General features: G+C 48.1%; 1 protein-coding gene across 1 annotated transcript; it reads right to left on the reverse strand.

Moving 5' to 3' along the window:
• Positions 1 to 1,026: 1,026 nt before the first annotated feature.
• On the reverse strand, positions 1,027 to 11,369 carry mterf2 (mitochondrial transcription termination factor 2). The gene is made up of 2 exons (XM_038781354.1): positions 11,298 to 11,369; positions 1,027 to 2,684 (listed from the first exon to the last, which is right to left on the reverse strand). The coding sequence occupies exon 2, from the start codon at positions 2,662 to 2,664 to the stop codon at positions 1,486 to 1,488; it is 1,179 nt and encodes a 392-aa protein (XP_038637282.1). The 5' UTR covers positions 2,665 to 2,684; positions 11,298 to 11,369; the 3' UTR covers positions 1,027 to 1,485.
• Positions 11,370 to 12,630: the final 1,261 nt, after the last annotated feature.

Consider the following 12,630-nt stretch of genomic DNA (forward strand, 5'->3'; position numbering starts at 1 on the left):
CCTCCAATATAATTGGGAATACACCATTACTGTGTGATCTCTAGATGTATGATAACATGACCTGGGGTTGTGACATTTGGAACTCTGGATGGCTTCACCTTGCCATTTGGCCCCATATATATTTCTCCAAACTCCAGAATGATGGAGCAGGCTTGACGGGCCGAGTGGTCTACTCCTGCTCCCATTTCTTCTGTTGTTGTGATCTGTTTATTTCCAGCACTTTCTGGTTTATATCTGATTTCCAGCACCTGCAGTATTTTATTTTCATTCCGATATTCCAGTGCTCTCCCAACTCCACCTTCTGAAAACTTCAAAAACTCTGCAGCTCGTATCGTACCCAACACCCAGTGCCGCTCATTCCTGCCAATGTACTTGCTGAATTATATTAATCCTTTGGGCTTGTGTCCAATTTTAATTGTTCATTCTCATGTGTATCTTCCGTGATTACCTGACCCTTACCTATCCACTTACAACACTATAACCCCCCCACCCCACTATGCGATTTAATTCCACCAGCTGCTTCGGTGGGATTTGAATCGATATCCCTCAGAGCATTAGCCTGGGCGTCCGCATTACCAGCTTAGAGACATTACCACATCATCCCCAAGTAAATGCCATTAATCATGACATTGTTGATCCCACTCCTGGAGAGGCCGAGTGGATTGATGATTGCAATGAGCTGATATATTGATTAATCACAGGTTTATGCAGTTTTACCCCTTCCTCATTCACGCTGTCAGCTCACACCTTAGAGATTTCCTCTTCATGCCATCTTCTTTCTCCTACTAACCTGCCCACTGAAAGTTATTACAGGCATGTGTTCATGACACAAATTCATTATTTAGAATGGAACATAGGAACAGGCGAGGCCATTCAGCCCCTTGAGCCTATTCCATGGCTGATCTATATCTATTTATTCGTTGTAAACTCCACATCCCCTGATATCCTTCTCCAACAATAATCAATACATCTCCGTTTTGAAAGTTCTAATTGACCAAACCCCCCCCCCAACTCCTCCGCCACCCCGACCCAGTATCCACAGCATTTGGGATGACAGGAAAGTGGAGTTGAGATCACAATCAAGTCAGCCGTGATCTTATTGAATGGCAGAGCAGGCTCGACAGGCCGAATTGCCTTCTCCTGCTCCTAGCTTCCAACTTCGAGCTCTTGAGTTGACACAACCCCATTGGTCACTGGGTGGAATCTCTCCATCGCTAATAATAATAATAATCTTTATTGTCACAAGTAGGTTTACATTAACACTGCGATGAAGTTACTGTGAAAATCCCCTAGTCGCCACACTCCGGCATTTGTTCGGGTACACAGAGGGAGAATTCAGAATGTCCAATTCACCTAACAGCACATCTTTCGGGACTTGTAGAAGGAAAACGGAGAAAACCCAGGCAGTCATAGTGAAAACATGCAGACTCTGTACAGACAGTGACCCAAGCCGGGAATCGAACCCGGCGAACCACTGTGCTACTACTACTCCTCAATGTTTAAGGGGGCAACTGGATTAAATAAGGGTCTCTGTTTCCTCCAGTCCATCTTTCCGCAACTGCTCTCAAAATCCTTTTTGGTTCCGTTGAGCAGTTCCAGACTGTCCCTTTTAACATCATACCCCAAAGCGACCAGCCTCCTGATGCGATGGTGCACAATCTGTGTCGACAGCTCGAGAACTGCAGGGCTTGCCCTGACCTGCTCCACTGAAAACCCTTCCTGCAAAATAGCACCGAGGCGTTCCTCTAAAACGGGAACTGAGAAGTACAGCAAGGCCGGGCAGCTCAGGAGAATCATCTTCAGTCCCTCATCGGTACATTGCAATGCTTGGTGACAGAATACAGCACAATTCTCCATTGTACTGGGGGAGAGCTCGATTATCAACCCCTTAAGCTTGGAGAGCAACTTGAGGCGTTCAGCACTGCTGAAGCCCAAGGACTGGAGGAAAGTCAGGTTTTCACACACTGTCTCTGGAAGTTTCAACAAGATAAAAGGATTCTGGCTCAGCACTTTCATTAGCCAGACCCTCATGTCAGCTTGTGTGCCACCCAGTTGAAGATAGCTTTGCTGTAAAGTCTCAATGACTGCCTTGTTCCTATCCACACTGCTGCAGAAGATCTGCGGAGAACTGGCAAGTAAGCGACTGATAATCCTTTTGTTCAGGTTCAATGTCTGGAAATATTTGATGTTGTCCTGCCGATTCCTATGGTTTCTGACTGTAAAGAAAGATTCCGGGAACCGCTCTACAATCCTCACCAGCTCTTCCTCATTGGAGCACAATTTTCCCCACAACTCCCGTTGGGCACTGATTTCTGCTGGTGTGCAGAGGACAGCTTCAGGATATCGTTCTAAGATGAGGGCTATTTTCTTCCCCTCGGCTCCCATTTCTTTCAAAATGTTGGCGGTCTCATTGACGTAAGCCACATCTGCAAGCAACACCCAGCTTTTCAGCTGGCGGATTTTCGTTACGTCCACCGACAGCCGGTCCAGACTGTCCACGGTCTGTCTGTTTTCCTTTCTCTTCGCCGCACAGGTCGAGAACTGAAGACTGCCTCTGTACATTTCTCTGCTCCACAGGGCTGAGGAGAATCGATGTCCGCTGCACCGCCCACCATACAACAATCCCAGTCCAACCATCTTCCAGAGACAACCAGATCCATACATTTCCACCCCTGGATATCACCCTGCGGGAGACAGAAAACTGAGAGTGAATGTGATATCTGCCCAATAGCAGAAAAGGTAGAGGTGCTCAAATTTATGAGTGGTAAATAGACAGATCATGTTTCCAATGGCAGAAGGGTTGGTAACCAGGCAGCAAAGATTTAAGGTGCAAATAGAAAAGGAGGCCATTTGGCTCATCAACTCTATACTGCCTCTCTGCAATTCTGCTAGTCCCAAGCCTCTGCCTCTTCCCCATAACCTACCATGTTTTTCCCATTCACATGATCCAATTCTGATTTCAAAGCAACAATTGACCTTACCTGCACCACACTTTCAGGCAGTGCAATCCAGATCCTAACCATTCGCTGTGTACAACAGTTTTACTGTTGCTTCCTTTACCAGTTACATTGTTGTTCTCTGGCTCTCAATCCTTCCACCCAATGGTAACCAATTTCCCGCTATCTATCCCATCCAGACCCCTCATGATTTCTCATAACCTCCTTTCTCTTGTACTCGGTTTCTTTATTAATAAAGCCCAAGATTCTGTATGTTTTATTACTCATTCTCTCAACCTGACTTCTGATTTTTATTCACTCAAGGGATGTGGGTGTCGCTGGCTCAGCCAGCATTTATTGTCCACCCCAAATTGCCCTTGAGAAGGTGGTGGTGAACTGCATTCTTGAACCACTGCAGTCCATGGGGTGTAGATACATGCATTGTGCTGTCAGAGTGGGGGTTCTGACACAGCGTCAGCGAAAGAACAGCAATATATTTCCAAGTCAGGATGGTGTGTGACCTGGAAGGCAACATGGAGATTGTGGTGTTCCCATGGATCTGCTGCACTTGTCCTTGTAGATGGTAGTGATTGTGGGTTTGGAAGGTGCTGTTGAAGGAACCTTGGTGAGTTACTGTAGTGTATCTTGTAGATTGTACACACTGCTGTTCGGCAGTGGGGGAAGGGAGTGAATCTTTGTGAATAGGTTACCTATCAAGCGGGCTGCTTTGTCCTAGATGGTGTCAAGCTTCTTGAGTGGTGTTGGAGCTGCACTCATCCAAGCAAGTGGGAAGTATTCCATGACATTCCTGACTTGTGCCTTGTAGGTGGTGGACAGACTTTGGGGAGTCAGGAGGTGAATTACTCGCTACAGGATTCCCAGCCTCTGACCTGCTTTTGTAGACACATCATTTATATCGCTTGTCTAGTTCAGTAACTCTCAGTATGTTGATAGTGAGGGTTTCATTGATGGTAATGCCATTAAATTCCAGGGGAGATTCCCCCTTGTAGAGAATGGTCATTGTCTGGCACCTGTGTGGTGTGAATGTTATTGCCACTTATCAATCCAGGCCTGCATATTGCCCAGGTCATGCTGCATTTAGACATGGACTGCTTCAGCATCCGAGGAGTCATGAATGGTACTGAACATTGTGCAATCAACAGCGAACATCTCCACTTCTGACCTTACGATGGAAAGAAGGTCATTGATGAAGCAGCTAAAGATGGTTGGACCTCAGACACTCCCGAGGAACGCCTAGGGTGATGTCTTGGAGCTGAGATGACTGACCTCCAACAATCACAACATCTTTCTTTGTGCTAAGTCTGACTCCAACCATTGGAGAGATTTCCCCAATTCCCATTGACTCCAGTTTGCTAGGCATCCTTGATGCCACTTACGATCAAATGCTGCCTTGATGTCAAGAGCAGTCAATCTTACCTCACGTCTGGATAGTCCTGGCAGAACCAGAATTGAGTGTCAGTGAAGAGGTTATTGCTAAGCAAGTGCTGCTTGATAGCAGTGTTGATGACCTCTTCCATCACCTAGTTGATGATTGAGAGTAGACTGATGGGGTGATAATTGACTAGGTTGAATTTGTCCTGTTTCTTGTGTACATTTCACATTGCTAGGGAGATGCCAGTTTTGTAGCTCATAGAATTTACAGTGTAGAAGGAGGGTTATCGAGTCATTCTGCCCATTGAGTCTGCACCGGCTCTTGGAAAGAGCACCCTACCCAAGATCAACACCTCCACCCTATTCCCATAACCCAGTAACCCCACCCAATACTAAGGGCAATTTTGGACACTAAGGGCAATTTTGGACACTAAGGGCAATTTATCATGGCCAATCCACCTAACCTGCGCATCTTTGGACTTTGGGAGGAAACCGGAGCACCCGGAGGAAACCCACGCACACACAGGGAGGATGTGCAGACTCCGCATAGACAGTGACCCAAGCTGGAATTGAACCTGGGACCCTGGAGCTGTGAAGCATTTGTGCTATCCACAATGCTACCGTGCTGCCCCTGTACTGGAACAGCTTGGCTAGGGGTGTGGCATGTTCTGAAGCATGGCACGTTTTGGAGCATGCCAAGTTTTGGAGCAGAAATCCAAAGTAGCTTGCTGGAAAATTGTCAGGACTCATAGCCTTTGCAGTATCCAGAGTTTGCAGCCAGGTTACCAACATCGAGGGCCGAAGGGCCTGTTCTGTGCTGTACTGTTTTATGTTCTATAGGAACTTACAAGCAATTATTTTTTGTTAGCACATGGAGTGAATTTAATTGAAATGAAAATCGCTTATTGTCACGAGTAGGCTTCAATGATGTTACTGTGAAAAGCCCCTTTGGCTCAATTGGCTCAAGACTGGTATCTGTGATGCAGGGGACCTCTGGAGGAGGCCAAGATAGGTCAGCATTTCTGGCTGAAGACTGTAGCAAATGTTTCAGCCTTATATTTTGCACAAATCTTCTGCGCTCCCCCATCATTAAGGATGGAGATATTCGTGGAGCCTCCTCCTCCAGTGAGTTGTTTAGAACATAAAGAACATAAGAACTAGGAGGAGTAGTAGGCCATCTGGCCCCTCGAGCCTGCTCCGCCATTCAATGAGATCATGGCTGATATTTTGTGGACTCAGCTCCACTTTCCAGCCCGAACATCATAACCCTTAATCCCTTTATTCTTCAAAAAACTATCTATCTCTATCTTAAAAACATTTAATGAAGGAGCCTCAACTGCTTCACTGGACAAGGAATTCCATAGATCCACAACCCTTTGGGTGAAGACGTTCCTCCTAAACTCAGTCCTAAATCTACTTCCCCTTATTTTGAGGCTATGCCCCCTAGTTCTGCCTTCACCTTCCAGTGGAAACAACCTGCCCGCATCTATCCTATCTATTCCCTTCATAATTTTATATGTTTCGATAAGATCCCCCCGCATCCTTCTAAATTCCAATGAGTACAGTCTCAGTCTGCTCAACCTCTCCTCGTAATCCAACCCCTTCAGCTCTGGGATTAACCTAGTGAATCTCCTCTGCACACCCTCCAGTGCCAGTACGTCCTTTCCCAGGTAAGGAGACCAAAACTGAGCACAATACTCCAGGTGTGGCTTCACTAACACTTTATACAATTGCAACATACCCTCCCTAGTCTTAAACTCCATCCCTCTGGCAATGAAGGACAACATTTCATTTGCCTTCTTAATCACCTGTTGCACCGGTCAACCAACATTTTGCGATTCATGCACTAGCACACCCAGGTCTCTATGTACAGCAGCATGTTTTAATATTTTATCATTTAAATAATAATCCCTTTTGCTGTTATTCCAACCAAAATGGACAACCTCACATTTGTCAATATTGTATTCCATCTGCCAGACCCTAGCCCATTCACTTAACCTATCCAAATCCCTCTGCAGACTTCCTGTATCCTCTGCACTTTTTGCTTTACCACTCATCTTAGTGTCATCTGCAAACTTGGACACATTGCACTTGGTCCCCAACTCCAAATCATCTATGTAAATTGTGAACAATTGTGGGCCCAACACTGATCCCTGAGGGACACCACTAGCTACTGATTGCCAACCAGAGAAACACCCATTAATCCCCACTCTTTGCTTTCTATTAATTAACCAATCCTCTATCCATGCTACTACTTTACCCTTAATGCCATGCATCTTTATCTTATGCAGCAACCTTTTGTGTGGCATGTTGTCAAAGGCTTTCTGGAAATCCAGATATACCACATTCATTGGCTCCCCATTATCTACCGCACTGGTAATGTCCTCAAAAAATTCCACTAAATGAGTTAGGCACGACCTGCCCTCTTTGAACCCATGCTGCGTCTGCCCAATGGGACAATTTCCATCCAGATGCCTCACTATTTCTTCCTTGATATAGATTCCAGCATCTTCCCTACTACCGAAGTTAAAGCTCACTGGCCTATAATTACCCGCTCTCTGCCTACCTCCTTTTTTAAACAGTGGTGTCACGATTGCCAATTTCCAATCCGCCGGGACCACCCCAGAGTCTAGTGAATGTTGGTAAATTATCACTAGTGCATTTGCAATTTCCCTAGCCATCTCTTTTAGCCCTCTGGGATGCATTCCATCAGGGCCAGGAGACTTGTCTACCTTTAGCCCCATTAGCTTGCCCATTACTACCTCCTTAGTTATGACAATCATCTCAAGTTCCTCACCTGTCATAGTCTCATTTCTATCAGTCGCTGGCATGTTATTTGTGTCTTCCACTGTGAAGACGGACCCAAAACACCTGTTCAGTTCCTCAGCCATTTCCTCATCTCCCATTATTAAATCTCCCTTCTCATCCTCTAAAGGACCAATATTTACCTTAGCCACTCTTTTTTGTTTTATATATTTGTAGAAACTTTTACTATCTGTTTTTATATTCTGAGCAAGTTTACTCTCATAATCTATCTGACTCTTCTTTATAGCTTTTTTTAGTAGCTTTCTGTTGCCCCTAAAGATTTCCCAGTCCTCTAGTCTCCCACTAATCTTTGCCACTTTGTATGCTTTCTCATTCAATTTGATACTCTCCCTTATTTCCGTACATATCCACGGTCGATTTTCCCTCTTTCTATCGTCCTTCCTTTTTGTTGGTAAATACCTTTGCTGAGCACTGTGAAAAATCGCTTGGAAGGTTCTCGACTGTTCCTCAACTGTTTCACCATAAAGTCTTTGCTCCCAGTCTACCTTAGCTAGCTCTTCTCTCATCCCATTGTAATCTCCTTTGTTTAAGCACAAAACCCTAGTGTTTGATTTTACCTTCTCACCCTCCATCTGGGCTAAATCGCTGGCTTTTAAAGCAGACCAAGCAGGCCAGCAGCACGGTTCGATTCCCGTACCAGTCTCCCCAGACACGCGCCGGAATGTGGCAACTAGGGGCTTTTCACAGTAACCTCATTGAAGCCTACTCGTTCATTATTTCATTTCCATCTGTATTTTAAATTCCACCATATTGTGATCGCTCCTTCCGAGAGGATCCCTAACTGAGATCATTAATCAATCCTGTCTCATTACACAGGACCAGATCTAGGACCGCTTGTTCCCTCGTAGGTTCCATTACATACTGTTCCAGGAAACTATCGCAGATACATATAAACTCCTCCTCAAAGCTGCCTTGACCAACCTAGTTAAACCAATCGACATGTCAATTAAAATCCCCCATGATAACTTCTGTACCATTTCTACATGCATCAGTTATTTCTTTGCTTATTGCCTGCCCCCTCATAATGTTACTATTTGATGGCCTGTAGACTACTCCTATCAGTGACTTTTCCCTTACTATTCCTGATTTCCACCCAAATGGATTCAACCTCATCCTCCATAGCACCGATGTCATCCCTTACTATTGCCCAGGTGACATCCTTAAATAACAGAGGTACACACCTCCCTTACCATCCACTCTGTCCTCCCGAATAGTTTGATACCCATGGATACTTCCAGTCGTGACCATCCTTTAACCATGTTTCAGTAATGGCCTCTAAATCATAGTCATTCACAATGATTTGCGCCATCAACACATTTGCCTTATTCCAAATATACGAGCATTCATGTAAAGTACACTTATGATGGCTTTTATACCTCTGTTTTGAATCTTAACACCTCGATCAGTAACCTCTCCTAAGTTATATTTCCTCTTAACTTTTCTCTTAATTTTCTTTGTCGTTGAATCCATATCTTCATGTAACAACCTGCCGCATCGCTTACCATTTACGTTTTTACTTCCCATTTTATTCCTTTTAGTATTACTGGGCCTATTCACTGAGCTCCCCTCAATCACTGTACCTTGTACTGTCGCCCTTTTCGATTTTTGACTGGCTTCTCTGCCTTACACTTTTCCCCTAACTGCCTTTTGTTTCTGTCCCTGTTTTAGTACCTTCCGACTTCCTGTATTGATTCCCATCCCCCTGCCACATTAGTTTAAACCCTCCCAAACAGCTCCAGCAAACACCCCCCCAGGACATCGGTTCCAGTCCTGCCCAGGTTCAGACCGTCCGGTTTGTACTGTTCCCACCTCCCCAGAACTGGTTCCAATGCCCCAGTAATTTGTATCCCTCCCTCTTGCACCATCTCTCGAGCCACGCATTCATCCTATCTATCCTGGCATTCCTACTCTGACTAGCTCGTGGCACAGGTAGCAATCCTGAGATTACAACCTTTGAGGTCCTACTTTTTAGTTTAACTCCTAACTCCCTGAATTCAGTAGGACCTCGTCCTATTTTTTACCTATATCATTGGTGCCTATGTGCACCATGACAGCTGGCTGTTCACCCCCCCCCCCCCCCCCCCCCCACAGAGGGAGGCAACATACCTTCCTGGAGTCTCGATTGCATCCGCAGACCGCCTGTCTATTCCCCTTACGATTAAGTCCCCTATCACTACAGCCCTGCCATTCTTCTTCCTACCCTGCTGCGCAGCAGAGCCAGCCACGGTGCCATGAACCTGGCTGCTGCTGCCTTCCCCTGGTGAGCCATCTCCCTCAACAGTATCCAAAGCGGTATATCTGTTTTGCAGGGAGGTGACGACAGGGACACCTGCACTGCCTTCCTACTCTTGCTCTGTCTTTTGGTCACCCATTTTCTATCTCCTTCAGTAACTTTCAGCTGCGGTGTGACCAACTTGCTAAACGTGCTATCCACGACCTCCTCAGCATCGCGGATGCTCCAAAGTGAGTCCATCCGCAGCTCCAGAGCCGTCAAGCAGTCTAACAGGGGCAGCACGGTGGCACAGTGGTTAGCATTGCTGCCTACGGCGCTGAGGACCCGGGTTCGAATCCCGGCCCTGGGTCACTGTCCGTGTGGAGTTTGCACATTCTCCCCGTGTCTGCGTGGGTTTCACCCCCACAACCCAAAGATGTGCAGGATAGGTAGTTTGGCCACTCTAAATTGCCCCTTAATTGGAAAAAATAATTGGGTATTCTAAAGTTATATAAAAAAAGACAAAAAAAGGCGGTCTAACAGGAACTGCAACTGGACACACTTCTTGCACGTGAAGAAGCCAGGAACAGTGGACGTGTCCCTGAGCTCCCACATCGCACACGAGGAGCATGACACGGGTCTGGGTTCTCCTGCCATGTCTTAAACCTTCGGTTACTTTATACAACTATAATTCCAAAAAAAACAAAGAAAAAAATAAATATACCAATGAAAAGAAAAAACTACTTCCCAGGGATAAAAAGCACCTCCTCCTCCCCCCCCCCCCCCCCAAGCTTCGAATTCCCACCTAGCTTTAAATTTCCAAACTCACTCTTAGCTGTGTCTCACTCTGGCTGTGTCTTCTCTGGCTCACTAAGTTGCTCTTTTTAAATTGGCCTGAGTTGACTCCCCCTGCCCCACCTGCTTTTAGATCAAAGTAGATTAAGGTAACTGACACTTAACTGCCAACCAGTTTAATTGTCTTCCACCATTCACGGCTGGATGTGACAGAACTGCAGAGCTTAGATGGTTGTGGAATTGCTTAGCTCTATCTACAACTTGCTGCTGGTAACACTCCATCAGCCTACTCTCAAACATCATCTTGGTGTCCTATGTTGTAATTTCACCAAGTTGATACCTCATTTTTCGGTATGCCTGGTGTTTCTCCTGGCATGCCGTCTCGCACTCTTCATTTGAACCAGGGTTGATCACCTCACCTCGCTGGGTGGTAATGGTAGAGTGGGGGTTATGCCAAGCCATGAAGTTAGATTGTGGCTACAGACAATTCTGCTGCTGCTGATGGCCCACAACACCTCATGGGTGCCCAGTCGTGAGTTGCTAGATCTGTTCGAAGTCTGTCCCATTTAGCATGGTGGTAGTGCCACACAACACGATGAAGGGTCTGTGGTGGTACTACCGAGCCAGTCTTGGCGATGAACACTGACATCCCCCACCCAGAGTATATTCTGTGCCCTTCCCACTCTCAGTACAATAGGAACCAGAACCAGAGAGAATTATTTAAACACTTGAGTTGTTCATGCTGCCAGTAAGGGTGAGTGTAATTTTTAAAAAATAATATTTTATTAAGGCATTTATATTATAAATTGTAACAAAAAAGAAACCACACACCGTACAAAACCCAGCCAACATGGCTTATCTAAACAACTCCCCAACCCCAATTCCCCATCAAACTTGTGTAAATGTGATATTAACTTTCAGTAGGAGGTTGTGGGTCAATATTTGGAGTGGGGGCTGCGGGGCTTTACCGGGTCTCCCTCTCACTGGGTCAGCACAGGCCCGAGTGGGCAGATCCGACCCACCGATTCAGGGCGAGTCCGCCACTGCGAACCTGAACCCAGGCCCGGGCACATATTACTCCGCTCCGTCCCCCGGCAGCCGCCCATAGCGAGCCCTGTCCCCGGAATCCCGCTCACCTGAAGCCGATGGCTGCGCGGCTCCGAACACCGCTTACAGGCCACAGGCTGTCAATCACCGGAACCCCGCCCCCTGGCCGAGACCCCGCCCTGATACTGACCGCGCCCCGTGACCGAGACTCCGCCCCCTGACCGTGACCCCGCCCCCTCCGAGACCGCCCAGTCACTGACTCCGCCCCTGACTGAGACTCCGCCCAGTCACTGACCCCGCCCGCTCCGAGACTCCGCCCAGTCACTAACCCCGCCCCCTGACCGAGACTCCGCCCAGTCACTGACCCCGCCCCTTACCGAGACTCCGCCCAGTCACTGACCAGCCGCCGTAGCCCCGCCCTCTGGGCGGAGCCTGTGAATTTGGTGACAGGGACAATGTCCTCACTGAATTTTTTAAACAATATAAACTCCAAGTAAATGGCCAAATGACTGTCAGAGCTCTGAGCTTCTACAAAGAGTCACCAGACTCGAAACCTCAGCCCGTTTCTCTCCCTCCAGATGCTGCCAGACCTGCTGAGATTTTCCAGCGGGGGGGGCCGGGGAGGGGGGAGACCGACCCGAGGGGGGGTGGGGGCGGTGGGACCGACCCGGGGGGGGGGGACCGACCCGAGGGGGGCGGGGCGACCGACCCGAGGGGGGCGGGGCGACCGACCCGAGGGGGGCGGGGCGACCGACCCGAGGGGGGGGGGGGGGCGGTGGGACCGACCCGAGAGGGGGGGGGGGGGGCGGTGGGACCGACCCGAGGGGGGGGGGGCGGTGGGACCGACCCGAGGGGGGGGGCAGGGGGAGCGGACCGAGGGGGGGGGGCGGACCGAGGGGGGGGGGCGGGGGGGCAGACCGAGGGGGGGCGCCCTGGGGGAGGGCGGACACCGCGCATGCGCTGGTTGGCACCGGCCCAACTGCGCATGCGCGGAACCCGAGTCTCTGGCGCCCCCTTAGCTCCCAATTCTCCCTCTGCCACAGTCTCTGCTTCCAATACGGTGGCATGGTAGCACAGTGGTTAGCACTGATGCTTCACAGGGACCCGGGTTCAATATCTGGCTTCGGTCACTGTCTGTGTGCAGTCTGTCCATTCTCCCCGTGTGTGCGTGGGTTTCCTCCGGGGGCTCCTCCCACAAATCCTGAAAGATGTACTTGTTAGGTGAATTGGATATTCTGAACTCTCCCTCAGTCTACCGAACAGGCGCCGGAGTGTTGCAACTAGGGGATTTTCATAGTAACTTTGTTGCAGTGTTAATGTAAACCTACTTGTGACACTGTGGTAGTATGAGTAGAAGTATTACGGTAACTAGCAATGCCAGGACACCATTGGTGGAGAAGGCTCGCTGCTCAATGGTATGTA

Source organism: Scyliorhinus canicula, chromosome 20 (genome assembly GCF_902713615.1).
Source record: "Scyliorhinus canicula chromosome 20, sScyCan1.1, whole genome shotgun sequence".
NCBI classification, from domain to species: Eukaryota; Metazoa; Chordata; class Chondrichthyes; order Carcharhiniformes; family Scyliorhinidae; genus Scyliorhinus; species Scyliorhinus canicula.